At 39.2% G+C, this 25284-nt stretch overlaps 1 protein-coding gene across 2 annotated transcripts; it reads right to left on the bottom strand.

Moving 5' to 3' along the window:
- Window positions 1–124: 124 nt before the first annotated feature.
- On the bottom strand, window positions 125–25246 carry LOC148900750 (ribosomal protein S6 kinase alpha-2-like). 2 transcript variants are annotated; one of them, XM_088992694.1, is made up of 23 exons: window positions 24629–25246; window positions 23318–23359; window positions 21912–22028; window positions 21514–21595; window positions 20086–20166; window positions 19199–19278; window positions 18937–19043; window positions 14949–14986; window positions 14726–14868; window positions 14304–14374; window positions 13692–13780; window positions 13216–13280; window positions 12550–12652; window positions 12291–12436; window positions 12095–12217; window positions 11385–11474; window positions 11114–11272; window positions 10826–10987; window positions 9105–9181; window positions 8895–9012; window positions 8735–8791; window positions 2353–2433; window positions 125–2084 (listed from the first exon to the last, which is right to left on the bottom strand). In XM_088992694.1, exons 1-23 carry the CDS (start codon window positions 24731–24733, stop codon window positions 1935–1937), a joined length of 2286 nt encoding a protein of 761 aa, XP_088848820.1. In that variant the 5' UTR covers window positions 24734–25246; the 3' UTR covers window positions 125–1934. The 2 variants fall into 2 exon arrangements, with proteins under 2 accessions (XP_088848820.1, XP_088848821.1); XM_088992695.1 differs by lacking the exon at window positions 23318–23359.
- Between the last annotated feature and the right edge of the window lie 38 nt (window positions 25247–25284).

The following is a 25284-nucleotide window of genomic DNA, read 5'->3' on the forward strand; positions in this document are numbered from 1 at the left end:
ATGACATTGCAGAATGATATGTTGAATTTCAACAATTCATGTCCACTTTTAAAACATTTGTTACACTTACCATGCAAACCCACAAGTCCACATAAAAGCTCACAGAGAGGAAAAATAACACTGTGTCATCTTAGCTTTTATTTGTAAAACTTTGGCATATTAACCAATCATTTTGATGATTAGCCAGGTATATACGGTATCTGCACCCTTAAATGGATGAATGATACAATACAGAATGTACAGTCTGCGCACAGACTAGTTACAGCCACCAACCTTGCTCCTTGTTATACATTACATTATACACGACTAAACCTTAACCAGGTGATTTAGTACAACACCAGATGCTGTTTACATAAATAAACAACACCATCTTCACAGCTCAAACATGTCTTGATCAATAAAATGCAGTCATAACCAGCTTTATATTACCTGACTCAACTGTGCAGTATAAACGTATTTACTCAGATGAAACACTAAATTTAGGTACATGTGGTACACTGGTGCAATCGAACAACATCCAATCCAAGAGCTCTGTCGCTACATGCATACTGCAATAGATATAATTTTAATGCATGGCTGTTTTTCACCATTGTTGTTTAGAAATAATCAACATACCGGTAATGTCCAAATAATTATTTTATGATAACTAATAGGTATTTTTGTTTATTATTGACAGAGGTAATATGACCTCTAAGATCTCATTAGATTGTGCTGAAGAACCTAATAACTTGTCATGTGGGTGTATAGTGAAAGTGATGCGAAGAAACCAGCGTTGCTTCATTGCGACTATTATGACCTGTTACACATAAAGTGAATATTATTGCATGGCTGTTGAACTACTTTCCCATTGCGACATTGTGCAGCAAAAGCGGGCTTCATTTTCAAAAACTGCTTCAATTTTACTTGGCATTTGTGATTGCCTGAATACAGCGCATTATTTACACAATTGCTGAGGCAATTGTTTCAAAGTTGCAAGCAAACTGAAGCCTCAATGGCAGTGGTAGCAAATTCCACACACAATAATTCCAGGGTTATTCGTTCTAAAAAGCTTCGCTAGGGGTGTGGTGTTTGCTGTCGAGATATATTAACTACCATGTGTAAACCAAATAACATTTGTCATAAGGGAACATGACACAGATTGAATTATGGAATATTTTCACAGCTAATTGGTCCATAAGACATTAGTGAATAGTTGGAAATCTTTTGTTTGGTACTGGAAGGATCCTGTAGCTCGGGAGGTCAACGATAAACTGGCAGATACAATTAAACGGTGTGAGCTTGTTGTGACTGCATCGGTGTGGTTAACACCGTTCATAACACAGTTATATACATATAAATAAGAAATGTGTGGATTTGATCGATTCAATAAGGATGGAAAAAGCAGAGTACTTTTAGTCATTTTTTTCTACGGTGTGCTGTACATGATTATGACGAATAAGCTGCATCTCACCAGTTTTAATACTGAGCCAGAGAAGACGAAACAAACACACTTTCACATTGAAGAAATGTCCTAGGAAATGTTTTTAAAACTATGAGTAGATTCGTCAACCGTACAGTCACTGTCAGTTGGTTTTAAGTTTGAGAAAATATAATAGAAACTGTTATTGCTTTCACTGGACCCGTAAAAGGTACAGATGCATCATTTCTTCATCCACCTTATAGGAATTGGAAAGTATCCCCAATATTAGAAAGAGCTCTCAGTACATTGCAATGCAGCACAGTGGATCTCATTATTTTGGGCATTTGCATTTTAGGGAGAGTCCAGTATGTGTCCTTTTTTTGAAGGGGGGCAGGTTAACTTAGAGCAAAACGCCGCATCTGACAAAGGCCACTGCAACTTTAGCATTTGGAACCAGAATTTTCTGTCACCTATTCCAGAGGCAAGTGTGAAATATTACTTTTTTCTTCTTACAAAACAGATTCGTCTGCTTCATCTATCCCTTTTCTTTAAGTTCGGAATTTATGACTGGACTCCCAACTTTCTTCATCTCCCTCCGCTGGGCCAAACTGGAGGACTTCACAGGTTCTAAGAGCGGTGCAGGAGTACAGCGCCTCAGCGCCGAGTAGGTGGCAGACAGCGCTCCCTGATGGACATGAAGAAAACACTTTTTAAACGAAAAAAAAAGGTTAATACGTATGTGGTAAACACCACCACCTAGAGGACTTTGTGATTGTGTAACTTGGCAGTGACGTCCAATGAGGTTTATAGCTAATGAATCACTGAAATTACACTTAGCTTTACACATTTATGATCCAAACGAATGGTGTATTATCATTAAATCGCAGCCTGACCCAGTCCTCCAAAACAACTTGGCTATTAAGATGTAGGAGAGCACATAAAATAAGGCTTACCTTGACAGTGAGCATATCTTGTCTTGCGAGGACTCTATCAGAGAGCTGATCTCTCCCCACAATCCAGGGATGCCGAAGGACCTTAAAAGAACAAAAACATGTCGTATGGTAATGCCAAGGCCTTACATGCATATACATCAACAAAGATGCGCGCGTATGTCATGGGAAGAGAAAATCTGAAGTATTCATTTGTGTTTTGCATTTGACTAAAATATCAGCCTGCGTGTCTTGGGTATGTTTGATGCTATAAAATGTTTTTCTGGTGTCAATTAGGAAACATAAAAATGGTGTCGGTTGTCCTTTAAATGCTAAACACATGTGATAAGTTGTCAATCATTATAGAGGTGTATAAGATCAGACAGAGCATTGTCATCAAATGGTGAGTATAGTTTTTGCATTTTTGAATGTTGCTGTGCCGATGACCATTTTGTGTTTGGGGCCTTTTACTGAGCGAGTTGCTTGTTCTGTAGCCATAAAGGGACATAAGTGTTCTTGTGCCAGTCCCACGCCCGGATAAATAGAGAGGGTTGTGTCAGGGAGGGCATCCGACGTAAAAGCTTGGCCAAAACAAACATGCGGATCAAGCCTTTAAAGATGGAGGACACTGATTTGCTGTGGCGACCCCTTGAAGGGAAAAGCCGAAAGGAAAAGAAGAAGAAGATTCTCAATACTTTTACTTCTTGTACAATATGACAATCCTATTCAGTCACAATCAGTGGCGGATCCTCAAAGCATGCAAAGCGTGCAAAGCGTCCTCTCCTGGCCTAAAAATATCTGTATCACAGACAGATGTGAATTATATTTTGTGCATGAATTCTTGTTAAATAATTCCAAATTGTCTTTCAGCTTCCTTTCATTGCTTTTCCCCTCTTGTGCTGCTTCCAGGTCTGTGTTTTCATATTTAAGCATTACTTGTTACTAGGTTAGGGTAAGAAATCTATCGGGATACCTTCATAATCAGTTCTGCGGGCCGTCACATCAAATGTGTTGATCAAACTGTTGCTTTAACCCAGGGGTCGGTAATCTATGGCTCGCGAACCATGCATATATGGCTCTTTTGATGATTGCATCTGACTCGCCAATAAAACTAAATACATACTCTCGCTTTTTCGCTGTTCGTTTCCTGTTTGGGCTGCAGTTGGCGGAAAGCGCAATTTTGATTGGATCAGACTGGACTCGGTTGGGCTGAAAGTGCAATTTTGATTGGATGATACTGACCTAAGGCGGCCGTCTATTTTCAAAGAGCAATTTTGATTTGATGACACTGACCTAGGTAGCCGTTCATGTCGAAACAGGTAAACGCCCCTTTTAAATAAGCCTGACGAGTGAAAAAAAATGAGGAGTGGATTCACCTTTATGGAGATTATGGGTTCTGATTCTAATTTGCAATGAAACAATAACATTGATGAAACAGTCGAATGTCAGTGGCACTTTGACAAGCCCCGTGATAACATTATAATCAATATACTTCTGCGAGAGACAGCAGAAAGCAAGTATGGAAGCTAGTGAGCCGTGTGCAATCAAGCTAGCACGTATATATATATATATATATATATATACAGAGGGTTGTGTCAGGAAGGGCATCAGACGTAAAAGCTTGGCCAAAACAAGCATGCAGATCAAACCTCTAAAGATGGAGGACACTGATTTGCTGTGGCGACCCCGTCAAGGGAAAAGCCGAAAGGATATATATATATATATATATATATATATATATATATATATATATATATATATATATATATATATATATATATATATATATATATATATATATATATATATATATATATATACACACATATACACACACACAGTGGGGCCTTGGCTTACGAATATAATTGGTTCCCAGACAGTGTGTAAGGCCAAAAAGTGTGTATCCCAAAAATTAATTTCCCATAGGAAACCATTAAAATGAGAATAATCCGTTCCCATTTCTACATAAAATAAAATCTTCAACTAAATAAGCCTTAAAACTACACACAATATACCTTATTCTATCTATAATAAATGCACTATTGTATTGTAATGAAATAAATACACTGCACTCTATAATAAAGTCACTTTATTTACATTTGTGATGGTCGTTGATGGCTCTTAATTGAGACCTGTTGCTTTCTGGCTTGCTTCTGCTTGTTCTCTTGAAGATACATCAAATCATCTGTGTTGAGGACCTCATTATGGTCAGAAACAAGCTCCTCGATGTCATCTGCATCCACTTCGAGTCCCATGTTCTGTCCAATGGAAACCATGTCGTCCAAAACAACAGAGTCATGAGGATCAAATCCTTCAAAGTCCCTCTCAAGGATGCATGCGGGACACAAATTCTTCCATGCTGTTTTCAAGGATCGAAGGGGAACATCATGTCAAGCCTTTTCTATCAGCTGAACACAATGATACACATTGAAATGGACTTAGCACACCTCGTTCGTGTTTCTTAATGATCTCCTTCTTCTCCTCGACTGTAATTTTTTTGTTGTCTTCTTCGGCTGAACACGAGCCTGTGGTGGGCCCCACCACAGGCCGAAAAAGACCATAACAGCAAAAGTATCTGTAAAAAAATCCTTGGAGGCGCTCGATATGTGGTCAGCAACAACCCACGGCTTCTACCCACGGCTGGTAGACAACACTCGAACCAAAATATCCCAGCGGTGCCTCCAAAATTTTGCGCTCTCCACTATGGTAAGGGAAATACTGTGTTGTGGGATTCAGGAAAAAAAACACAAGACAAGCGGTGGTGTACGTCAATCGTGGTTTACTTCGTATGCAAAACGTATGCGCACAACTTCCTGTCCAACAATTTAAATCGGTCCGACACGAAACACTAAAGAAAGCAGGCCTTCCTTGTTTAAATAAACATTTTAGATACATATAATTTGTAAACCAATGTAACTATGCGAATGTAACCAAAAAACTAAATAAGGTACTTTTTAATCTGTCACAATAACAGCAAAAGTATCGTTGACGATCTTTCTCGTTTGCATTCAGATAATGGGGTGTGGAAAGGTAGGCCGGCTGGGGCGCTGTTCGGTCGTGTGATTTGGTGTTCTTCCGCCGAAGATTACTATTACTCTATTACTGTATCCCGAAAAGTAGTGCTTAATCTAAGGCAGGGGTCGGGAACCTACGGCTCGCGAGCCACATATGGCTCTTATGATGATTGCATGTGGCTCGCCGATAAAACTAAATACATATTCTTGTTTTTTCGTCGTTCATTTCCTGTTGGGGCTGCAGTTGGTGGAAAGCGCAATTTTGATTGGATGCCACTGACCTAGGTTGGCGGAGAGCGCAATTTTTATTGGATGATACTGGCCGTCATGTTGAAATAGGTAAACGGCCCTTTAAATGGGCCCGACGAGTACACTTCAGCTTGAATGCATCGGGAGGAGTCGGCTTTGAGGAGAGAAAAGGTTCTGATTCTAATTTTCAATGAAACAGTTCCATCGATGAAACAATCGAATGTCAGTAACATTTTAACAAGCCCCATGTTAACATTAGCATTAATATACTTCTGCGTGCAGTATATTGCAGATAGCAAGTGTCTAAGCTTATCAACCGTGTGCAGGCTAGCTAGCAGTAACTTCGCCTATAGACCCGATCGTTTGGCTGGATTTTTACCAATCACGAGGAACGGAATAGCATTCATGTTAACGTGAGTACTATCACAAAGTTATTATAAATAATACATTCTAACATTTTGTTGAAAAGTGGCCGTGTGTGCGTGTGTGTGTGTGCGTCTGTGTGCGCGCATGTGTGTGTGGCTCTCACTGAAAAATATTTCTAAATATTTCACTTTTATGGCTGACCCCTGACCTAAGGTTTTATTTATATTAAATTATATTTTTTACGTTCGTAAACAGATTTCGTAAGGCAAGGTGTTCGTAAACCGAGGCCCCACACACACACACACACACACACACACACACACACACACACACACACACACACACACACACACACACATACATATACAGTAAAGTCTCGTTATATCGATATCGGATATATCGATAGTCCCGGTTATATCGATACTATTTCTATGCACGCACGGGGAAAATTACATGCAAACAGGGTCGGATATATCGATAGTACCGGTTATATCGATATTTTTTCGGACTCCCTTGAATATCGATATAACGAGACTTTACTGTATATATATATATATATATATATATATATATATATATATATATATATATATATATATATATATATATATATATATATATATATCAGTGACGTGCAGTCAGTGGAGGCAGGTGAGGCTGTGCCTCACCTGTCATCATGGAAAGCTGTCATGGAAATATCAAATGAAAAAATAAATTAAACCGTTATATGTATTTAGTGATTTGTACTTTAAAGTTCTTGTCCATTTAACTTCACCGTTTTAGGATTTTTTTCAAAATCGCTGAATTTTCACATTTACCGTTCAAATACTAAGTAGAGACGAGCAGTGAGGCACCAGCCGGCTGATCCTCACCATGGATTGCGCAATCACTATGCTTACTGTGCTGGCTTGCTCTGCAGTGAGACCGCATTGCTGTCCTTCTGCATATCGCTATGAAAGCGTTCAAACACGTTTAGTATATGAACTAAATTTCTACAGTTTAGCTGGTGTATATAATGTAGAGTCATTGTACATTATAAAAACTGTACTACAGTGTTTATTTTGTTTTCTTTTTATCAAAACGCTGTGCGTAGGTGAGGCAAACAGTTCTCCCGCCTCATGACAAGGGGCGCTTGTGATTTCAGAGATACTTCCGACTCCACGTCTGCAGAATAATAGAATTAGAGACAGAAAGCTACAGTAAACAGTTAGCAAGTAAAGTGCAACCCTGCAGTCATTTTTTCGTGTTGCTTGGCCTCACTTTCAGAATGGAGGATTACATATCTAAATTGAAAGAATTTTCTAAACTGGACTTTCAATCGAAGCAGGAGGTAATAATTAAAGGAAAACCAACACCGGAGCTAAAAGGTTTGCTTCAGACAACGGGACACAATACTCGCTCTTTTCAGGCGGACTGGTACACACGAAAAGGCTGGCTGTGTGGATGTCCAGCAAGAAACCGCCTTTTCTGCTTTACCTGCCTTCTGTTCTCAACTTGTGACAATGTCTGGACTCAAATGGGATATTGCGACCTGAAAAATTTACAACGGAGCCTCATCAAAAATGAGCGAAGATTAAACATCAGCATCCACAATGCTAAGGTAAAGGAGAACCGGGAGATTTTAAAAGATCTCATCAATGCCACCTGCTTCCTTGCCAAACAACAGCTGGTATTTCGTGGAAATGATGAAAGTAAGGGCTCTGCTCATCGTGGCAACTATGTTGAACTATTACATGCTTTTGCTCAGAAAGATGACAGGCTAGCGAGTCATTTTGGGACATCCACTGTATTTTCTAGCCTGTGAAACAGAATACAGAACGATTTAATTGAAGCAGTTGGTGATGTCATTAGAAATGACATTCAAAAGGAGATCGGTGCAGCCCCATTTGTTGCTGTAGAAGTAGACGAGATTGTCATTCTCAGCACTGAAAACATACAGTCGGAACAGGACTGATCAAGGACGACTTTCTTCACTGGCAGTGATCTCCGTTGAGACAGAGAGACTTTTAAAACTGAAGAAAGATAAGGAAGGCTTCTACAAAGAAGTTATTGATGCCTTTCTTCAGAAGGAGCGGTGCATGGACTTCATTTACAAGTAAAGGTAACACGATAAAAACGTTTTTTTAATTTTTTTTTTCTATGCTACAGTTTGTATATATAAAGAATGCTGACATGAAATTTTAAACAAAATACGTTAACTGTTGCCAATCAAATGGTGAATAAACTACTCTGTAGAGTTCATATGTTTGTAAATCTGACTATGATGACGTCAGTGCCTCACCAGCCATGAACCTCACCGCACGTATATATATATATATATATATATATATATATATATATATATATATATATATATATATATATATATATATATATATATATATATATATATATATATATATATATATATATATATATATATATATATCCAGAGTTGTCGGTTGTCCTTTAAATATATTAAATTACTCAAAATGAATAAATCAACATATTTTTTTTTGTGTGTGTTTGTGTGTGTGCGTGGGTGTGCGTGTGTGTGCGTGTGTATGTGTGGCTCGCACTGAAAAACATTTCTCAATATTTTTTCCTTACTTCCTAGCTAAGCGTACACTCTAATGGACTTGTAGTAAATCACCCCACACTTTTTATGAGTCACAGACCCAGCTGTAGCTGCAGTAAACGTTGTATCATCAAAAAATAGTTATTAAGGGTTGGATTGATTCAGATGTAGCACTAGTCATGGCCTAGGTGTAAAAAGCACGGCTCGCCACTACAAATACCTGGGGGGCAGTCAGGCGCTGATGGGGGTCCACATGGAGCATCTTGGTTACAATGTCCTGTTGAACACATACACATTGATGCACTGTCATACCAGAGTAAACCACCAAATACAAGAAGTATTTATCAACATTAATTCAATAGCACAGAAGTGTATCGAACCTTGGCGGCATCTGACACCAACTCCCAGTTGCCTCCACTAATGATGAATTTACCACAACCAATTTGAGCAAGAATTTCTTCTGCCGAGTCTTCGGGACTGCTGGCAAAAGGACTAAAACTTAAAAGTAAAAGGAAGAGTGTGATTCAGGAGAGACATTCAAAATATTTGGAGACAAATGATCATAGAGCAAAACAAACTTGGAAGCTTACCCAGCAATCATGGTGTACAACAAGATTCCCAAGCTCCAAATATCGCATGCAGCATCATAACCTTGCTTCTTTAGAACCTTCACATGCACAAAAAGGAAAGAGTATGTCCAAACAATGTCCATCATCCATTTAACATCCCAGGTTCACACTTTCAAATACACATCTTAAAGGACAACCAACACCATTTTTTGTTTCCTAACTGGCATCAGAAAAAAACGTTTTATAGCATCTAAAAGACCCAAAAAACGCAGGCTGATATTTTTAGTCAAATGCAAAACACCAATAAAATGAATTTAAGTGTCCAGAATTGAGCTTGGAACTGGGCAGATTCATAAAGTCCGTCCCCTTGTTCGTGACGACACTATTGGTCACACTCTGCCTTGCTCCCGAATAAAAAAAAAAATGACTTCAGAGAGTTCAGATTCGGAGAAGATGCTTTCTTGTTACTCATCCAGTTATGAATATGATTCAAATAATTCTGAAGAGGAAAGCATAAATGTTTGCAATCGATTAAAGAAGTCCTTCCATATCAATTCGAGCCGTCTTGACTCCAATGTCGCGCACAAGCTCCGTTGGAAATGGGCTGATTTGTCCAATGGGAATTTGTATAAACTTACACCTTCTTTATGCGTGTTACCGCAATTGGCTGCGACACACAACGATTCACAATTACATTATTTATGTAGTTTTCCTTCTAATTTCGCGATCAACACGGTGTTTTCAGACGAAAAATGTACCCAAAATGCATTGTGTGTCGCTTTCTCGGTCACGGGCGTTCCCTCCGTGACGTCACTTAGGGCATCGTCATCAACTCGAAAACAAGACTTCCTGAATATTCCGTGCGAGTCTTAAAACGTAAAATATAGCTATATGTGGTGGAATCTTTGTCAAATCTGCTCAGTAGAAATCATTTGAAGTGATTTTACAAAGTCCAGAGTTGTCGGTTGTCCTTTAAATATATTAAATTACTCAAAATGAATAAATCAACATTTTTTTAGCTAGAAGAAATCACAATACTAGCCTGAATTCAATAGAGGGGCACATGCGCTTTAACTCGGATTGTGGACGTGACTTCCTCTTACAGTCCGTCATAGCCAGTCCAGCAGAGCCATCACTGCCAATCAGTCATCTCTATTGTGGGACTTCTACCAGAAATTCCCTCAAACCTTTCGGCCATGAATTCTGTATTCGCACATTATCCCGTCCCCGTGGCTGTGATTTATAAATCATGACAATAAAATGCAAGTTTGTTTCCCTGTTCTGCTTCCTTTCTCTCATGGAGCATGACAAAAATCCTTCCTGATCATTAACTACTCTTTATTTGGATTGTATCTGGATTTTGCAGTGAACTCTATGTCAGCCATTTATGACTGGACTTGTCACTGTTTTTTTAGAAGTTGTTTCCAATGAGATGGTGTACTGTGCTTGGGTTCTACATACACTCGTGAAAGCACACAAGGAGTCATCATCAGGGCCTGAGCTGTGATTGACTGGCAGAGGTGGGCGGGATTGACTGGTTGAGACAGATTGACAGATCCCATTCGTAATTCATCGGGTTTAGTATGACAACGGTTCATCCTTTGCAGCCAAAGCAGATTCAGCTTTTCTAGGAAAGCCTTCCACAAGCCTTAGTAGTGCCTTCATGTATAAGTCAAGGCAGGTGAACCAATATGTTTGGCAATTCATTTATTCATCTATAATTATTGTAGCTTTAATTTGACCTCTGGTGCCATGAATGTTGCTGTGTAACATGGCGTCATCAATAAGCCATTTTCAGCTCTCAGTTGTTTGGCAAAACCAAAATCGCATATCCTGATGCATTCTGGAAGTCCTCTGTCATCACAGTAGCAAATGTTGCTGGGTTTCAAGTCCCGATGCACAACCTGAAAAAGGCATAGCTTATATTTTCACGATGTTTTATTTATTTCAATAGTGATTTAAAACATATCTTGTGACACAATTCCATTCTCTTGTATGAGCTAAAGAAATAGCTGTTGCATTAATCTTACCCCTTGGGAATGTAAATATTCCACAGTCTTAGTCAGTGTGCAGATAATGTCAGATGCATCTTTCTCGATGAAATTTGGCACGGTCAACACTCTGTCGAGTAGCTCACCTCCTCTCAACAAATTCTGAACTAGGTATACGCATTGGCCGTCATCAAACACCTAATGACGGAGCACATGCGCATATAATTACAGAACGAAAGAAAACTCCAAATGTGAATCATCGATTGTGTGGATTCAGCTTGTTTTCATCATTAAACAACATCTCACTTACGTCCTTTAACGTATTGATGTTCGGATGCTGTCCATATCTTAAAAGAATCTCAATCTCTTCAGATGGATCTTTCCTTCCTCTGTCAATAAGCTGCAAATCAGAATGACCGATCAGCTTGTCCCCAAAATACATACACAATTTACTTAAATATAGAAAAAGAAGCAATGAAAACAAGCTATTTAAAATACAGTTCTTTTGGTTGGGTTTATAATGGGAGTCCCACCTTGACATGGACGGTACTTTCAATTCAACTTTGTTGTAACTGGTGCCAATATTGAATCATTGGTTGCAGTGACAACGACAATGTTATTCATTTAGTCTTATTATTTTGTAATGGTGTTTAACGTTTCTATGTGAATATCATATTTATGCCTAATAAAATGTTTTGTCATGGATCACTTCCGGTTCCGTGTCACATTTTCTAAGTGCAAACAAAGTAGGCAGTGGGGGAGAGACATAGAACCAGAGAAAGAGAGAGAGACAAAGAGAGTGACAGTGAGAGTGAGAGAAAGCGAGAGAGAGAGAGAGAGAGAGAGAGAGAGAGAGAGAGAGAGAGAGAGAGAGAGAGAGAGAGAGAGAGAGAGAGAGAGAGAGAGAGAGAGAGAAAGAGAGAGAGAGAGAGAGGGACAGAGGGACAGGGGGACAGGGACAGAGAGACAGAAACAGAGAGATAGAAACAGAGAGACAGCGAGGTCCCTTTGTAAGTTTACCTTCACTGAATATTCAACAGCAGTCACTCGATGAAGACATCTCCTGTACACCATGTTGGCCATCTGGCCAACTTCCTCCTTCAGTTCATAAAGATCACTGAAGGCCACATCGCCACGAAGATGCTACAGACACACATGTGAAATCATTTGAATTTGTCTCATCGAGTGAGAGTGCTCTGGTGTTGCAAATGTGTACCTGTGCAAGAGGATTAATGGTGTTCCCTTCCGGGCGGGAAGGGAGAACATCGGCCACGCTTGGTTCCTGACTTTGATTAGTAGCAACAAAACTGAAGCCACGGAACAGTTGGTGTGTGTTGGCACTGGGCGGGATGCCAGGAGAGTCTAGATTGGCAAACACATCCACATCCACATACACAACAAGACAACTTGATTCTTTATGTCATTTGTTTTAGAACGCAGGTACGTGTATGTTGACGTGTGTGTCTTGTGGCTACCGGTAGGCGGTCTGGACGTGAACTCCGGGTCAAAGTGAAACGTGTCCTCCGGTCTTCCGACTGTTGGTTTGAACGGTGGCCTAATTTCCTTCCTGTATAACTTCTGAAAACACAAAAAGAAAACCAAACTGAACAACCACCATAAAAAAAAGTTTATTAAAATAAACTGAGACTCCATATACTGTACTTCTTCTGTACTGTATTTTTATTTTGTTATGCTTAGAATATCTTGTTTTCTATCCTTTCACTCCCACCCCAACCCCATCCCTCTTCAATTGCTGCTGTGGACTGCAAATTTCCCCATTGCGGGACGAATAAAGGTATTCTGATTCTGATTCTGATTCTGATTCATTGTTAGTGTTTTCAGTGTAAAATGATTTACTTCAAAGCACATTTGACCCAGAAATTTAACAATCTAGGAAAGCAAACTATATACTATAATGTGATCTATCTGTCCGTCCGTCCGTCTCTCTGTCTCTCTCTCTGTCTGTTTGTCTCTCTGTCCGTCCGTCCGCCCGCCCGTCCATCCGTCTGTCCCTCCGTCCACCCGCCCGTAAAAAAGAGAAGTCATCATTTATTATGCAGAGCTGCTCAAAGTTCCTCATCGAATCGAATCATAAAATTTCACGTTTGCATGTCTTGGCATTTAAATGTCTCTGTGCTCACATTCCAGTTGATGGATGCAAAGAAACAATGACTTTTTATTTCGCCCACTCCATCTGGTCCTGCACCTGCGAATCACAGAATCAAGTAAGGATATGATTATATTATATTTTTAAAAAATGGCATCACGAGTACTCTATTGAAAATTATTACTTTTACATCCATTCATACATATATACACATGGATTTATATAGCTGTAACAAAGCACTTAACATGGACAACTATCATATACAGGTAATAAAGCAGTCACAAAGAGAGTAAAACTACTTTTACCGCTGTATTAGAACACAGCCCTCCCGCTGTTTATGTCATCTTAATTCAACTCATAGGTCTGTCTTCAAAGTCAAAAGTGTTACTGCGCTGGATAGGACAATAATTGTACAATATATAATTGCACCACGTAAAGGGAAATTGAATTGGCCACAGTGATGCTATACATCAGGAAGGATTGATCATGAGGTCTTAATGATTTCAATACCTAGACGATTAGCAGGGTTCCTTTTGAAGAGGGCTCTTAATAAACTTTGTACCTCAGGACTAAGGAACTGCGGCATCCCCAACTTGGCCCTTCAAAGACAGAAAAAAAATGCAGGCATGGTAGTTAGTTTACCGTTGGTCATTTGTATACAAAAGAAAAAAAACACAAAAACTAGCTCAAAAAACAATATTGTAATCATAATTCACTTTCAATAAGGTCACTTAGGAATTGACATTTAATCTTGAGGAAAATATCACACAATCTTGTCAAAAAAAAAAAGATATGTACGGTCATGTCATTTGGGATAGAAAAATCAAAAATCTCAAAATCTGCTCTTGTTTCAATAGCAGGGCAGGGAATTGCTGGCCATTGGAGATTCCAAGGCAGAGATCTTCATGGATAGAGTTAAATTTTTCATAGATTAAGTACTGTTCTGTTCTTCAGGTCACCCATTTAATACAATCAACAGCACTGGGTTGCGTTTCTTTTGCAGCCAAAGGAAGAGTCTGCTTCAGTTTTCTATTTCTGTTATCAGACATGGTTCATGAACAATTACTAAGTCAAATAATTTATCCCCATCCCTAATGAAAATGTATCCTTTCTTATTCTTACTTTAAAATAAGGGCCATTGTTTCTTTACGGTCTTTTCCTTGAAATGGCAACGATCCTGTCAGCATCTCAAACTGCAATACGGACAAGAAAGAGTCATTAGAACAAATTGTACTTGGTATGAGCTCATTTCAATGATTGAAATACTAATTCATCTCTTATCCTGCAATCTATATTTCATGTAAGACATGCACATATTCACTCCATTTCATTTTACAAGCTGGTATAGTTCACAGTTGTCCAATGTTTTTCGTTTCATTACACAGTGATAACACCGGTACCCTGATGTGGCTGACATTTCTCAGTGCCGTTAACTAAGCCATTGACTGACGAAAAAAAGGCTAACGCCATGATGACAGCTATGGAATTTCAGCATATTTTCCGGCAGGAAAAAAAAACAGCAAATGAAGTATTCAACGTTTTACCATTAGTACCCCAAAGGACCACCAATCTGCACTTTGTGCGTGGCCCCTCCTGTTAACCACCTCTGGAGCCATATACTCGATGGTTCCACAGAAGGAATAGGCTCTTTTGTCATGGTCAATGGCTTCCTTACTCAAACCGAAATCTGTTGACAGAGAAATGGTTCATATTCAGAATGATGGGAGGGAAAACAAAGTCAAGGTAGGAACACTTGGTTGTTCATACCAGTTATCTTTATGTGTCCTTCTTCATCCAGAAGAATGCTGTCGAGAAAGACCAAAATTGTCAGAATAATTAAAGAAAGGACTGAAGCACCAAATAATACAGAGCTTTGCCAAGGAAAATGTAAAACAATGTTTAATCGCTGAAACTAGTGCACTATACAAATGGGCATCATAGTTGATTAATGAAATGACAAATTAATTTCAATTTAAATTAATTACGTCTTGAAGAGAGTGAGACAAAATTTAATGTGACTCGGCTGAAAAATAAGTGGCCACATATTTTTTGTACCAGACTAATGAAATTGAGTCTAAGTAGATTAATCAATGAAGTCAGCGCTATTTTGTTTTAAGTACAGTACAACTGTTTGTAATTCTTTTTCCCCCCTCAAAAAAAAAATCACGTCAGGGCAGATCGGCAAAGGCGTTAACTCATTCACTGCCAGACGATGTACAAAAATGTGTCCACTCCAGTGCCAGGGTTTTTGTCATTTTCACTCCAATTCCAGAACCCACAGAATATTGAGTTGTAGGACTACATAAACATTCAATGCAGAGTATTAAACCTTAGAACAGTTGTTCTTAATCGGGGTTTGATGGAACCCGAGGGGTTTGATGAGTCGGTTTCAGGGATTCGGTAGATCCTCCACTACAGAGGTCCATCCCTCAGTCTGGACTGCAGTTAGTAGGCACAGTCATTGGAAGAAGGGTTCGGTGAAAGAGCATATGAACCTGATGGGGTTTGGTGCCTCCAACAAGATTAAGAACCACTGCCTTAGACTCTCTTCTTTCATCAGAAAGAAAGAGTTAATTCATAAGTTATATAGACCTGGAGTTATCTGAGCTTGAAATGGGGCGACTGTCAAAAGGGAAAATTCTGCCCCCTTGTGAGAAATAAAAACATTGCCAGAGGTTTGACCAGTGCTTTATCGGCACCCCCCACAAGAAAAAACTAAACCTGATAAAATTCAGGAATGGCGCTCCATATCATGCTTTTCAATTCCCGAATAAATTTGGGAATGGCAGTAAATGAGTTAATGAAATAGAATGGTTGAAGTCACAACTCAACAATAAACTGAAGGTATCATTTGTAATCAGTGGGAGCACTGGTGAAGGAAGAAAAACTGGTTATTGGTGTCCTGAGCTGATTTATATATAGTTTAATTTTTTGCTTTTCACATGGATTGTTTTGTATTCGCTTTTTTTGCTTCTCACAGTGATTATTTTGTATTTGAGTCGAAACACCTGGGTATACTGATTGTTTTGTATTCGCTTTTCACATTGACTGTTTTGTATTCGCCTTTTTGTTTTTCTGAGTCGAAACACCTGGGTCGGATACACTGGCACAATCCGTCACACTGACCAAATTTGTTTTGGTTTTGGAAATTGCAGGTTCTCACACATCTTTGTGTGCCTGCCAAAAATTGCTCGTTAGTCCGGGGCTGAGGAAAAAGGAGGAGGAATGACTTATCTCCTGCGTGGACAGGCTGGCCACCTGTCTTAGCAAAGAGTGGGTCTATAAGATGGGGATTTCCTCAATATTGGTTAGAGTCTGCTGTGAACTGTGCACGAGTGTCCAGCTTTGGGTTTTCCAGTCCAGATTACTGTATTGGGGTGTATTTGCCGGCTCTCCGCCCTCTGTCAACGGTAAGGTATACTATTCTGGATCTTAACCGTGATGTTGGAGTGGGGGCATAGAGGTGACAGTTTGTGTCTAGCGCAGGGGTGGGCAAACTTTTTGACTCGCGGGCCGCATTGGGTTCTAAAATTTGACAGAGGGGCCGGGCCAGGAGCATTTGGAGGGAGTGTTTGGGCCGGAAATACTCCGAACAAGTTATGTCCATAATTTATAAAATCACTTCAAATGACTTCGACTGAGCGTATTTTACAAAGATTCCACAGCATATAGCTATAGTTTACGTTTTAAGACTTGCGCTGAATATATGAAGTCTTGTTTTCGAGTTGATGACGATCCCCATGTGACGTCACGTTTGGACCGCCCTGACCGAGAAAGCGACATACAATGCATTTTGGGTACTTTGTTTAGTCTGAAAACTTCGTGTTAATCCGTGTTGATGGCGAAATTAGAAGGAAAACACATAAATAACGCCATGGTGAATCGTTGTGTGTTGCACCAAGACAACTATTTGATATTCGCTGACACAAATTCCCAGCTGACAAATCAGCCCATTTCCAACGGAGCTTGGGCGCAATCTTCTGCTTTTTCTGGGTGCTACATTGCTGTCATTGACGGCTCGAATTGATATGGGAGGACTCCTAGAATCAATTGCAAACATTTATGCTTTCCTCTTCAGAAGAACAAGAACAAGAAAACATCTTCTCCGAATCTGAAGCCATTGTTTTGATTCTCGAGCAACCTTCTGAAACTGGCCATTTCCGGATTCATTTTGAAGTCATTTTTATTGGTGTTTTTCATTTAACTAAAAATATCAGCCTGCCTGATTTGGGTATTTTAGATGCTATAAAACGTTTTTCTGATGTCAGTGGGAAACAAAAACAAAAAATGGTGCCGGTTGTCCTTTAAATGTAGTATGTACAAACCTCATAGCACAGTAAAAACACTACAACCCAATTTATTAACTGTCTTTCAAATGTGAAAAATATCCCTGATCAGTTAATAAATTTTTCTCAAGGAATATGCAAGATATGGCATTTACAAACTATTTCGCAGATACTTGGAGGAGGAAATGGAAATAGATTAAAATAACATATGCACTGTGATTTATCAAGATTGCGTCTGTTTTTAAGTTTCCATCGAAGGGGCAAAGAAATCAACATTTATTGAAAAATGGAATCACTTTCAACATTCAAAACATATTATTACACAACGAAATATTCAAGCTCAATAATACCTACTTGTGTTAAATTCCGCCAAATCATAGATGGTTTGTCCTGACCGCGCGCTCAACAAACTCCTCACTGACGCTCTCGCCTTCACGCGCTAACAAAACACGTGTACCGTCGCCGAGCACACAAACATAGACTACCTGCAGTTGAAATTTGCATACTCGGCTCGGCAGCCAATCAGAAGCCTGCTTCTTTCTTCCGGACTTTCGCAAGCGTTACAAAGTCGTGCAATTGCATGTCATTTTCCAAAATAGATGCACAGAACCTCAAACTAGAAGAAAGATTCAAAAGAAGCTAACAACATATGTGACGCTACAAAACGTAAATTTACATTAAACCGTGACTGTAAAGTGTACGTGAGACTTATGAAAGGGGCTTAGTGGCTCGTAGGAATCAATGCAAACGTTGCATTGTGCACCACAATGACAATCGACTACTGTAGCAAAATTTACAGCCATGCGCATTTGCCGTAAATTAAGCAAGGTAGCATTTGTAGTTGGTGCATTCTTGATTTAAAAAAAACCTTTATACTTTGTGACAATGTTTCTTAATGGGATTGGTCTCACTTTGCTTCAAGTTGGGAAAAATGGGGCAGGCAACTTTTCAGTTATCTGCCCTGTTGTTCGCTAGCTTTTTGTCATGAGTTTTAGACACTGTTTGTACTATAATTTGGGCAAGTTCGGCGGGCCGGATTGAAAAGCCTAACGGGCCGTAGTTTGCCCATGCCTGGTCTAGCGTAATTACTCATGATCGGGAAATGCTGTAAATTGCTGTGTGTTTTATCAATAACTACATATTTTTATATATATACAGTCGTTATTTGTGGTCATTTCTCTGCTGCGATCTCTCCGAACCTGTAACAAGGCAATTTTTCATAAAACAACTGGGTTTGTTTCTCGTCAGATAATCAGTCAATCTCATCATGTGTTTCATTAAAAAAAAGCATGTTTCAAGACAGGTTGTAATGTTTTCTTGCTGACAAATGATAATAATACTAATAATTATACATTTCATTTATAAGAGCCTTTTAAAACTCTCAAGGTCACTTTACAGTCACAGGATAGGCTTTTCTGTGGGTGAGCAGCGGCAGCTACACACGCCAGCGTTCAATCAAATAACCATACTTTTCAGGTTTGAGGTCCCTGTAGATGATTCCCAAACTGTGTAAGTGGTCCAAGGCCAAAGCCAATTCTGCAAGGTAAAATTTGACATCCTCTTCGGTGAACATCACCTGGAAGAAAAAAAAACATTGTCAGATAAAAAATGGCAATTGCAGTGATGCATGAAGGGACAGAGTACACTACGCTTTCTTTATATTGGCGTTCAACACAAATGATAAACAAAATGGGCTTGACGTTGTTTATAGCTGAAAAATATCAAACTAACCTCTTTTGACAGACGTGTGAAAAGGTCCCCCCCTCTGAGAAAGTCGAGGATTAGATAAAGCTTCCCTTCTGTCTGGAAGGCTGGACACACACACACACACACACGCACACACACACACACACACACACACACACACACACACACACACACACACACACACACACACACACACACACACACACACACACACACACACACACACACATACAGACACACACATAAATACACACCGCGATATGACACATTGGGGCTTAACAACTGCATTAGGGCTTTAGGATAATCACTGCGTCTTTCTGAGCAGGTACTGTATTTAGAGTTGAAAAGGTGAATGTTAGAACTAGTTGATACACATGCTAAAAACATCCTGTTATTTCATTTCTACTTATTCTTATCAATTAGTAAGTCCATATATGTATGTAGTTAAGTTATTTGTATATGTTAATTAGTATACGTGTACTCAGCTTGTACTTAGTTACTGTAGAAATCTACCTGTCATGTTTCAGTCTAATAATGAATATTCATGATTGTATCTAGCAGATGATAGGACCTTTCCAAAGTGAAATCACTCCTGTTGTTTATAAATGTCTGAGACGAGCTCTCGCACTCTTTCTCGCTATTGCTTCTCTGTCCCTTGGCCTAGCTTCTGCCCTGAAGAACATCCTCTTGCTGCCTGATAATAAATATTCATTTTTTTGTATATCACCTCGCTTTCTGCTGATTTAATATTTAGACTATACAAATGGAGAGCAGAACCAAGAAGAACAACATTTAACCCTACAGTGAAAAAGTGAGTATGTTCCAGCATGGTAAAATTGTTAAAGAACTTAAGTAATAACAAAACACATATCTATTTGATAAATTGGGTCAGTGAATTCATCCAGACTTACCGTAGTGTAATTTCACAATAAATGGGTGGTTGACCTCTGCCAAAATGTCCCTTTCCATTTTGGATCGCACACGATCTCGGACTTGGAGGGCGATAGAAATAGATTTAATATTAACATTCTTGTGGTAAATCTCGACTAAATGTCTATTTCAGGATAAAATGATATTAACTTAATGAGAATTACAAAAAAAAAATACAAATTACAGCCACCCCGCACTGTGCAATAAATGATCACGATTGTGACATTACCTCATCGCATCCATCTCAAGACAAAACCACTTACATTCAATGGGGTGCAATTTAAGAGGATTAAGTAATAACTGAGTGCAAAGACGAGTCAACGCAAGACAACTCAGTCTCATTCATTCACAATAACACTGAGTCCTCATTGTCAATAATCTCATTCAATAGACGTTTATCTGAATGAAGGTACGAACTAACCTCGTTTGCTCAAATCCTCTTGACTGTAGGGCACGCCGAGTTCAGACAAAGCATGGAGACCGAATCATTCAATGAATAGTTGTCATTTTAAGTGAACCCGGAGTGGGAAGGCTGTAACAAGTTGCCAAAACTATGCTGGATATTTTCATTATTGTATGTCATATTTATTTTTTATCTCATGTTTAAATTGCTCATAGGCATCTTAAAATGTAGAGTGAAAATGTCATGGAAATTTGACATACCACAAAGAAGAGTAACATTAATCCATATTTGAATTAATAATTTAAAAAAGTGTGTGTTGAATGCTCTTGACCAAGGGTGTCAGACTCATTTTTTTTGCCAAGGGTCGCATTGTATGTTTAATCCCCTCCACATATTACATACAAAGCGCAAAACAAATTGATTAATTACATTTTTGTTCCGATTTTAGCAAGCATCATGGAACTTGACATGCTTAATTTGCTTTTGTGGGCCAAATAAAAAGATTTGGCCCCTTGGCCTTGACTTTGACATCAGCGCTCTTGACATTCACAGGTGCACAAATTGGTCCCTCAGTGTGAGACGAAATAATATGTGGCACTGGATTTATAGCAGGGTAACGAAAGTGCCTCTGTTTTGTGGATAAGCACACCAACTCAACATCAAGCGCAGCGGGGACAAACTTTCGAATGAGGCATTGTCCAAAAAATTTGCTACTGCTGTGCTCAAATTATCTTTTTTTGTCATTCTTTGCACATACAGTAAAGTCTCGTTATATCGATATTCAAGGGAGTCCGAAAAAATATCGAGATAACCGGGACTATCGATATATCCGACCCTGTTTGCATGTAATTTTCTCCGTGCGTGCATAGAAATAGTATCGATATAACCGGGACTATCGATATATCCGATATCGATATAACGAGACTTTACTGTATTTAATGTATCTGCGGCGAAATTATTGAAAATCCCTTTTTTTGGGGTCTGAAGAAATAATTTGCAACCCCACCTTTCAATGTGGCTTTCTTCAGGACTTTCATTGCATACAGTTGCCCTCTGTCCACACCTCTGATCTTCCTCACCAGAAACACCTGTAAATGATCGAGTTCATATCAATCAGTGTTGTCATTCATGCTTGATGAGAGCATGTGATTTTGGCGACACTCGGCTAAGCCTCAGCGCTTATTTAGTAACCTTCCGAGAATGTTGTATTAATGTAACACTTGTAATAATATCCAGGCTGTTGCTTCTTGCTTCTAAGTTGCAGCATAGTGAATCAGCCATGGAAGTGGAAAAGCACGCAGATGGGAGTCAACATCTGTCCGCCGCTCATGGATTGGGATTTAAATGATAGCGTAAAGTGTACAATCTTTATATCTGCTTATAAGCTACATTTTCAAGGTGTACCTTTCCATAGGATCCCTGTCCAAGCACCTTGAGTAGCTGGAACTGAGAGGGGTCTGCTTTCTCAAAACCTTCTTTTACATGGTGGCTGATGTCAATCTCCTGGAGAATGCTGTCATCCTGGAGAATAAAAAAAGTCTTACAACATTTTTGTTATAGTATTTGGACAAAATTTCGGGACACTACGTTCCAGGTGAAACTTGTGTTCTCACTCTTCCACTTGCTTTTTATTTATGGGCCGTTGAGGACTTTGGGAAGGGCACATCTTAATTTATTCCGGGGCAATCAGCTAACCTTTTATTTGACATATTGTATGTCAAATTGGCCTGAAATTACCCTAAATGACAACGGGATCATCATTGGAGCTGATTGGGGATGATTGGAAAAGCAGAGCAGGAACCAGGAAGGCATGTAGTTGACAAAACTGTTTTTAGAAGGGTCTGGAAAATGATAAACACAAATGAAATTAACTCAGAAATTACATTTTGCTAATTTCCCCATTGTGGGACGAATAAAGGTTTTCTGATTTCACACCACGGTTTATGTTGAAGGATTTGTATTCATTTTAGAAGCTTTCCCTGAAAATTAAGAACATACTTTTTAAAATTGTTTTAACCCATTTACGCCGAGCATGTTCATATGAACACAGATAAATTAATTCATGTTTCTTGCCGCTTTAATTATTTTTACTTCTGCTGTATATAATAATATTATTGTTAATGATATACTCTGTTTGCACCTATTTGATACTCTGTTTTGATTTTATTTTGATTTTTTTTTAAATGAATGTATCTGTGTTCTTATGGGTAAATTGGTTAAAAAATTTTATGAACTTTCAGGACTCTTGAGAACCCTGAAAACTGGAACAACAAAGAACAAACGTTTGGAGTTTGTCATCCAGAAGAATGTTTGTGACATCATGAGTTTAATTTCTGTTTGAGTTTATTCCAAATATGCTTGAAGGTCAGAGCTCTCGTGCTCTTCAGACTGAAAATAATTCAACCATGCATTTTACATACCCCACTTTGAGCATTGGGAACATTTCCCACAACATTGTGCAAGTTCCCGAGGAGAATCATTGACTTTTCATACATGTGTTGATAAGATAAAAACTTCAGATAAGCTCAGGGGATCTTTGATTAAGAAGTGTGTCCCGGCTGATGCAGGGCAGGATATCTTTAAATGAAGAATAAAAACAAAAGTAATTTAAAACAGATTCTTATCTTACAGACAGTGTATTGTCGGTGTTCAAATACCTGACGTGTTTCGGCGTCTACTTCCGCCTTCATCAGAGTGTCGCCGAAACATGTCAGATATTTGAACAATACACTGTCTGTAAGATAAGAATCTGTTTTAAATTAGATATCAAGTATACAGGATGAACTTAATACAACTAAAAACAAAAGTACCTTGAAGCCCTTGTGTAAGAAACCAGCAACATTCCGTTGACCCTATAAAATACGACATGTACAGTACGTATATTTATATATTTCATCAGCAGGAGAAAGCTGACATTACTACATCAATGCCATTGACCTCAAATGGACACTGGCAGTCAAGCAACAGGCGAAAGACCTTTTACCAGTCGATACATTCTGCTTAGTAAAGCATATGATCATGTGCCAGCCTGCACTGTACTGAGTTTTGTTGACACGATTTTGGCTAAAAACAATGCCTTTTCATACTTTACTTGAATCTCATCATGGACATCTTTGTATTGGAACTGAGATTGACCAGTTACAGATAGACATTGCTCAAATTGAAGGAATAACAATGCTTTGTAAATTAACTCAAACATCACCAGATTTTGAGTATATATATATATATATATATATATATATATATATATATATATATATATATATATATATATATATTCTGTTCTGCTTCATGGTTCTGTCTTTTTGAAACAATAGCTTTGTTTGTACTGTATTACATTCCGGCACAATTTTGTTTCATCTATTAATATCCGGAAATACAAAGTGAGCTGCTAAACAGCATGCTGCCACCCTGTCCTGTCCTGGTCTGTTTTGGCTATAAATAGACATCCCTTGCTGTGGCATCCACCGAATCAATCTGTCTTGTTCCATTTATCTATCAAGCGGACTGTCCCCTTGTTTTCTCATCTGTCCGATTACATTTCCAACAGGCCTGCCTCTCTCAAAGCAGTGGCCTTCTGCTGAGGCGTCCTAGACCCCGAACGGACAATGACTTTGGTGACACTGCAGCAAGTGGTGACCTCACGCTATCCCACAACAAACCAAAGGACAAACGTGAGGTATTGCAGCACTCCCAGGCTGCTTAACAGAAGTTCTTGAATATCCAGCCATGCAATGACTATTTTAAAGCCCTTGACTTCCTATGTCATCCAAACTTTAAACAACATATCAAGTGCAAAAACGTTTTGTGATTTTTAACAATGTTATTTTGATGTGCCAAATATAATGCAGGTTACATTTTGTTCATATTGTCTTCAAATATTTAGTCAGTGAAATACCACAAACGGGACAATTTTTTTTTGTCAAATTTAAAATTGGATCCTATCATGCACAGAAATTGGGATTTGAAACACATGTTCTTAACAGTATATAAGGCAAATAAAAGACGACCTAATCGACTAGGCTTGTGACATTTCAGCTTCAAATCCCACACTTTGTGCCATACGGACCTTTATTCTCCCTCGCGAATTTTTGCACCTGACGCATCAAAACGTGACCCACCTCCAGTTGACAGAATCCCGTCGAGTTCTTATTTCGGGCGGCCTTGTTCTTCAGGTAGATGGAAAACCACCTCTTCACAGTGAATTTTCGCGTGTTGGTATCCATGGCAACGATCAGCCCTGCGCATGCATCCCATTTGTGAAGGACATCTCTCCGTGTGGAGGTAAACAAACGAACGGATGTGGTGGCGTCTCTAACAGCGAAGCGATCCTCTCGCTTGTGCCGTCGAGACACGGTCGAGGCGGCGTTTCAATTTGGTCATTCCTGTCTCTCCGTACGCCCCACGGTCGCCTCACGGTCGCCGCCTTGTTGATCCCAGTTCGTCTGTATCATCTAGTGTTGAATCGAAAGACGGCGTGAGAAGCAGCCTAACATCAGTTCCTCGTGCGCACGCGTGTGCGTTGATCCTCTTCTTCCTCCCAGCAGCATGCAGCAACAGCTGGCGAGATCACGTGGTGTCACCTTGTTTGTCTCCCCACCCCTGCATCTTTTCTCGTTTAACCTCACACTCATGAGGTGTACATTGATTGTTGCGATTCTGGAAGCACAATGGATGAAAAGCAAGTTAGCCAAGCATGGGAATGGGTGTGGGGGGTAGGGGGACCACAAATGGAAAACCAATCTGACGCGCCGATGATTGCATTGATGATTGAAAT

Source organism: Hippocampus bargibanti, linkage group LG03 (assembly GCF_051943395.1).
Source record: "Hippocampus bargibanti isolate YZ-2025 linkage group LG03, ASM5194339v1, whole genome shotgun sequence".
NCBI lineage: Eukaryota > Metazoa > Chordata > Actinopteri > Syngnathiformes > Syngnathidae > Hippocampus > Hippocampus bargibanti.

Excerpts from the sequence above, each read along its gene's own strand:
- LOC148900750 (XM_088992694.1), bottom strand. The coding sequence starts at position 24,733 with ATGGATACCAACACGCGAAAATTCACTGTGAAGAGGTGGTTTTCCATC. Across the intron at positions 14,987-18,936 it reads AGGGACCTCAAACCTGAAAA|CATTCTTCTGGATGAAGAAG; the intron begins GTATGGTTATTT and ends CTTTCTCGACAG. Across the intron at positions 11,273-11,384 it reads ACATCAATACGTTAAAGGAC|GTGTTTGATGACGGCCAATG; the intron begins GTAAGTGAGATG and ends CTCCGTCATTAG.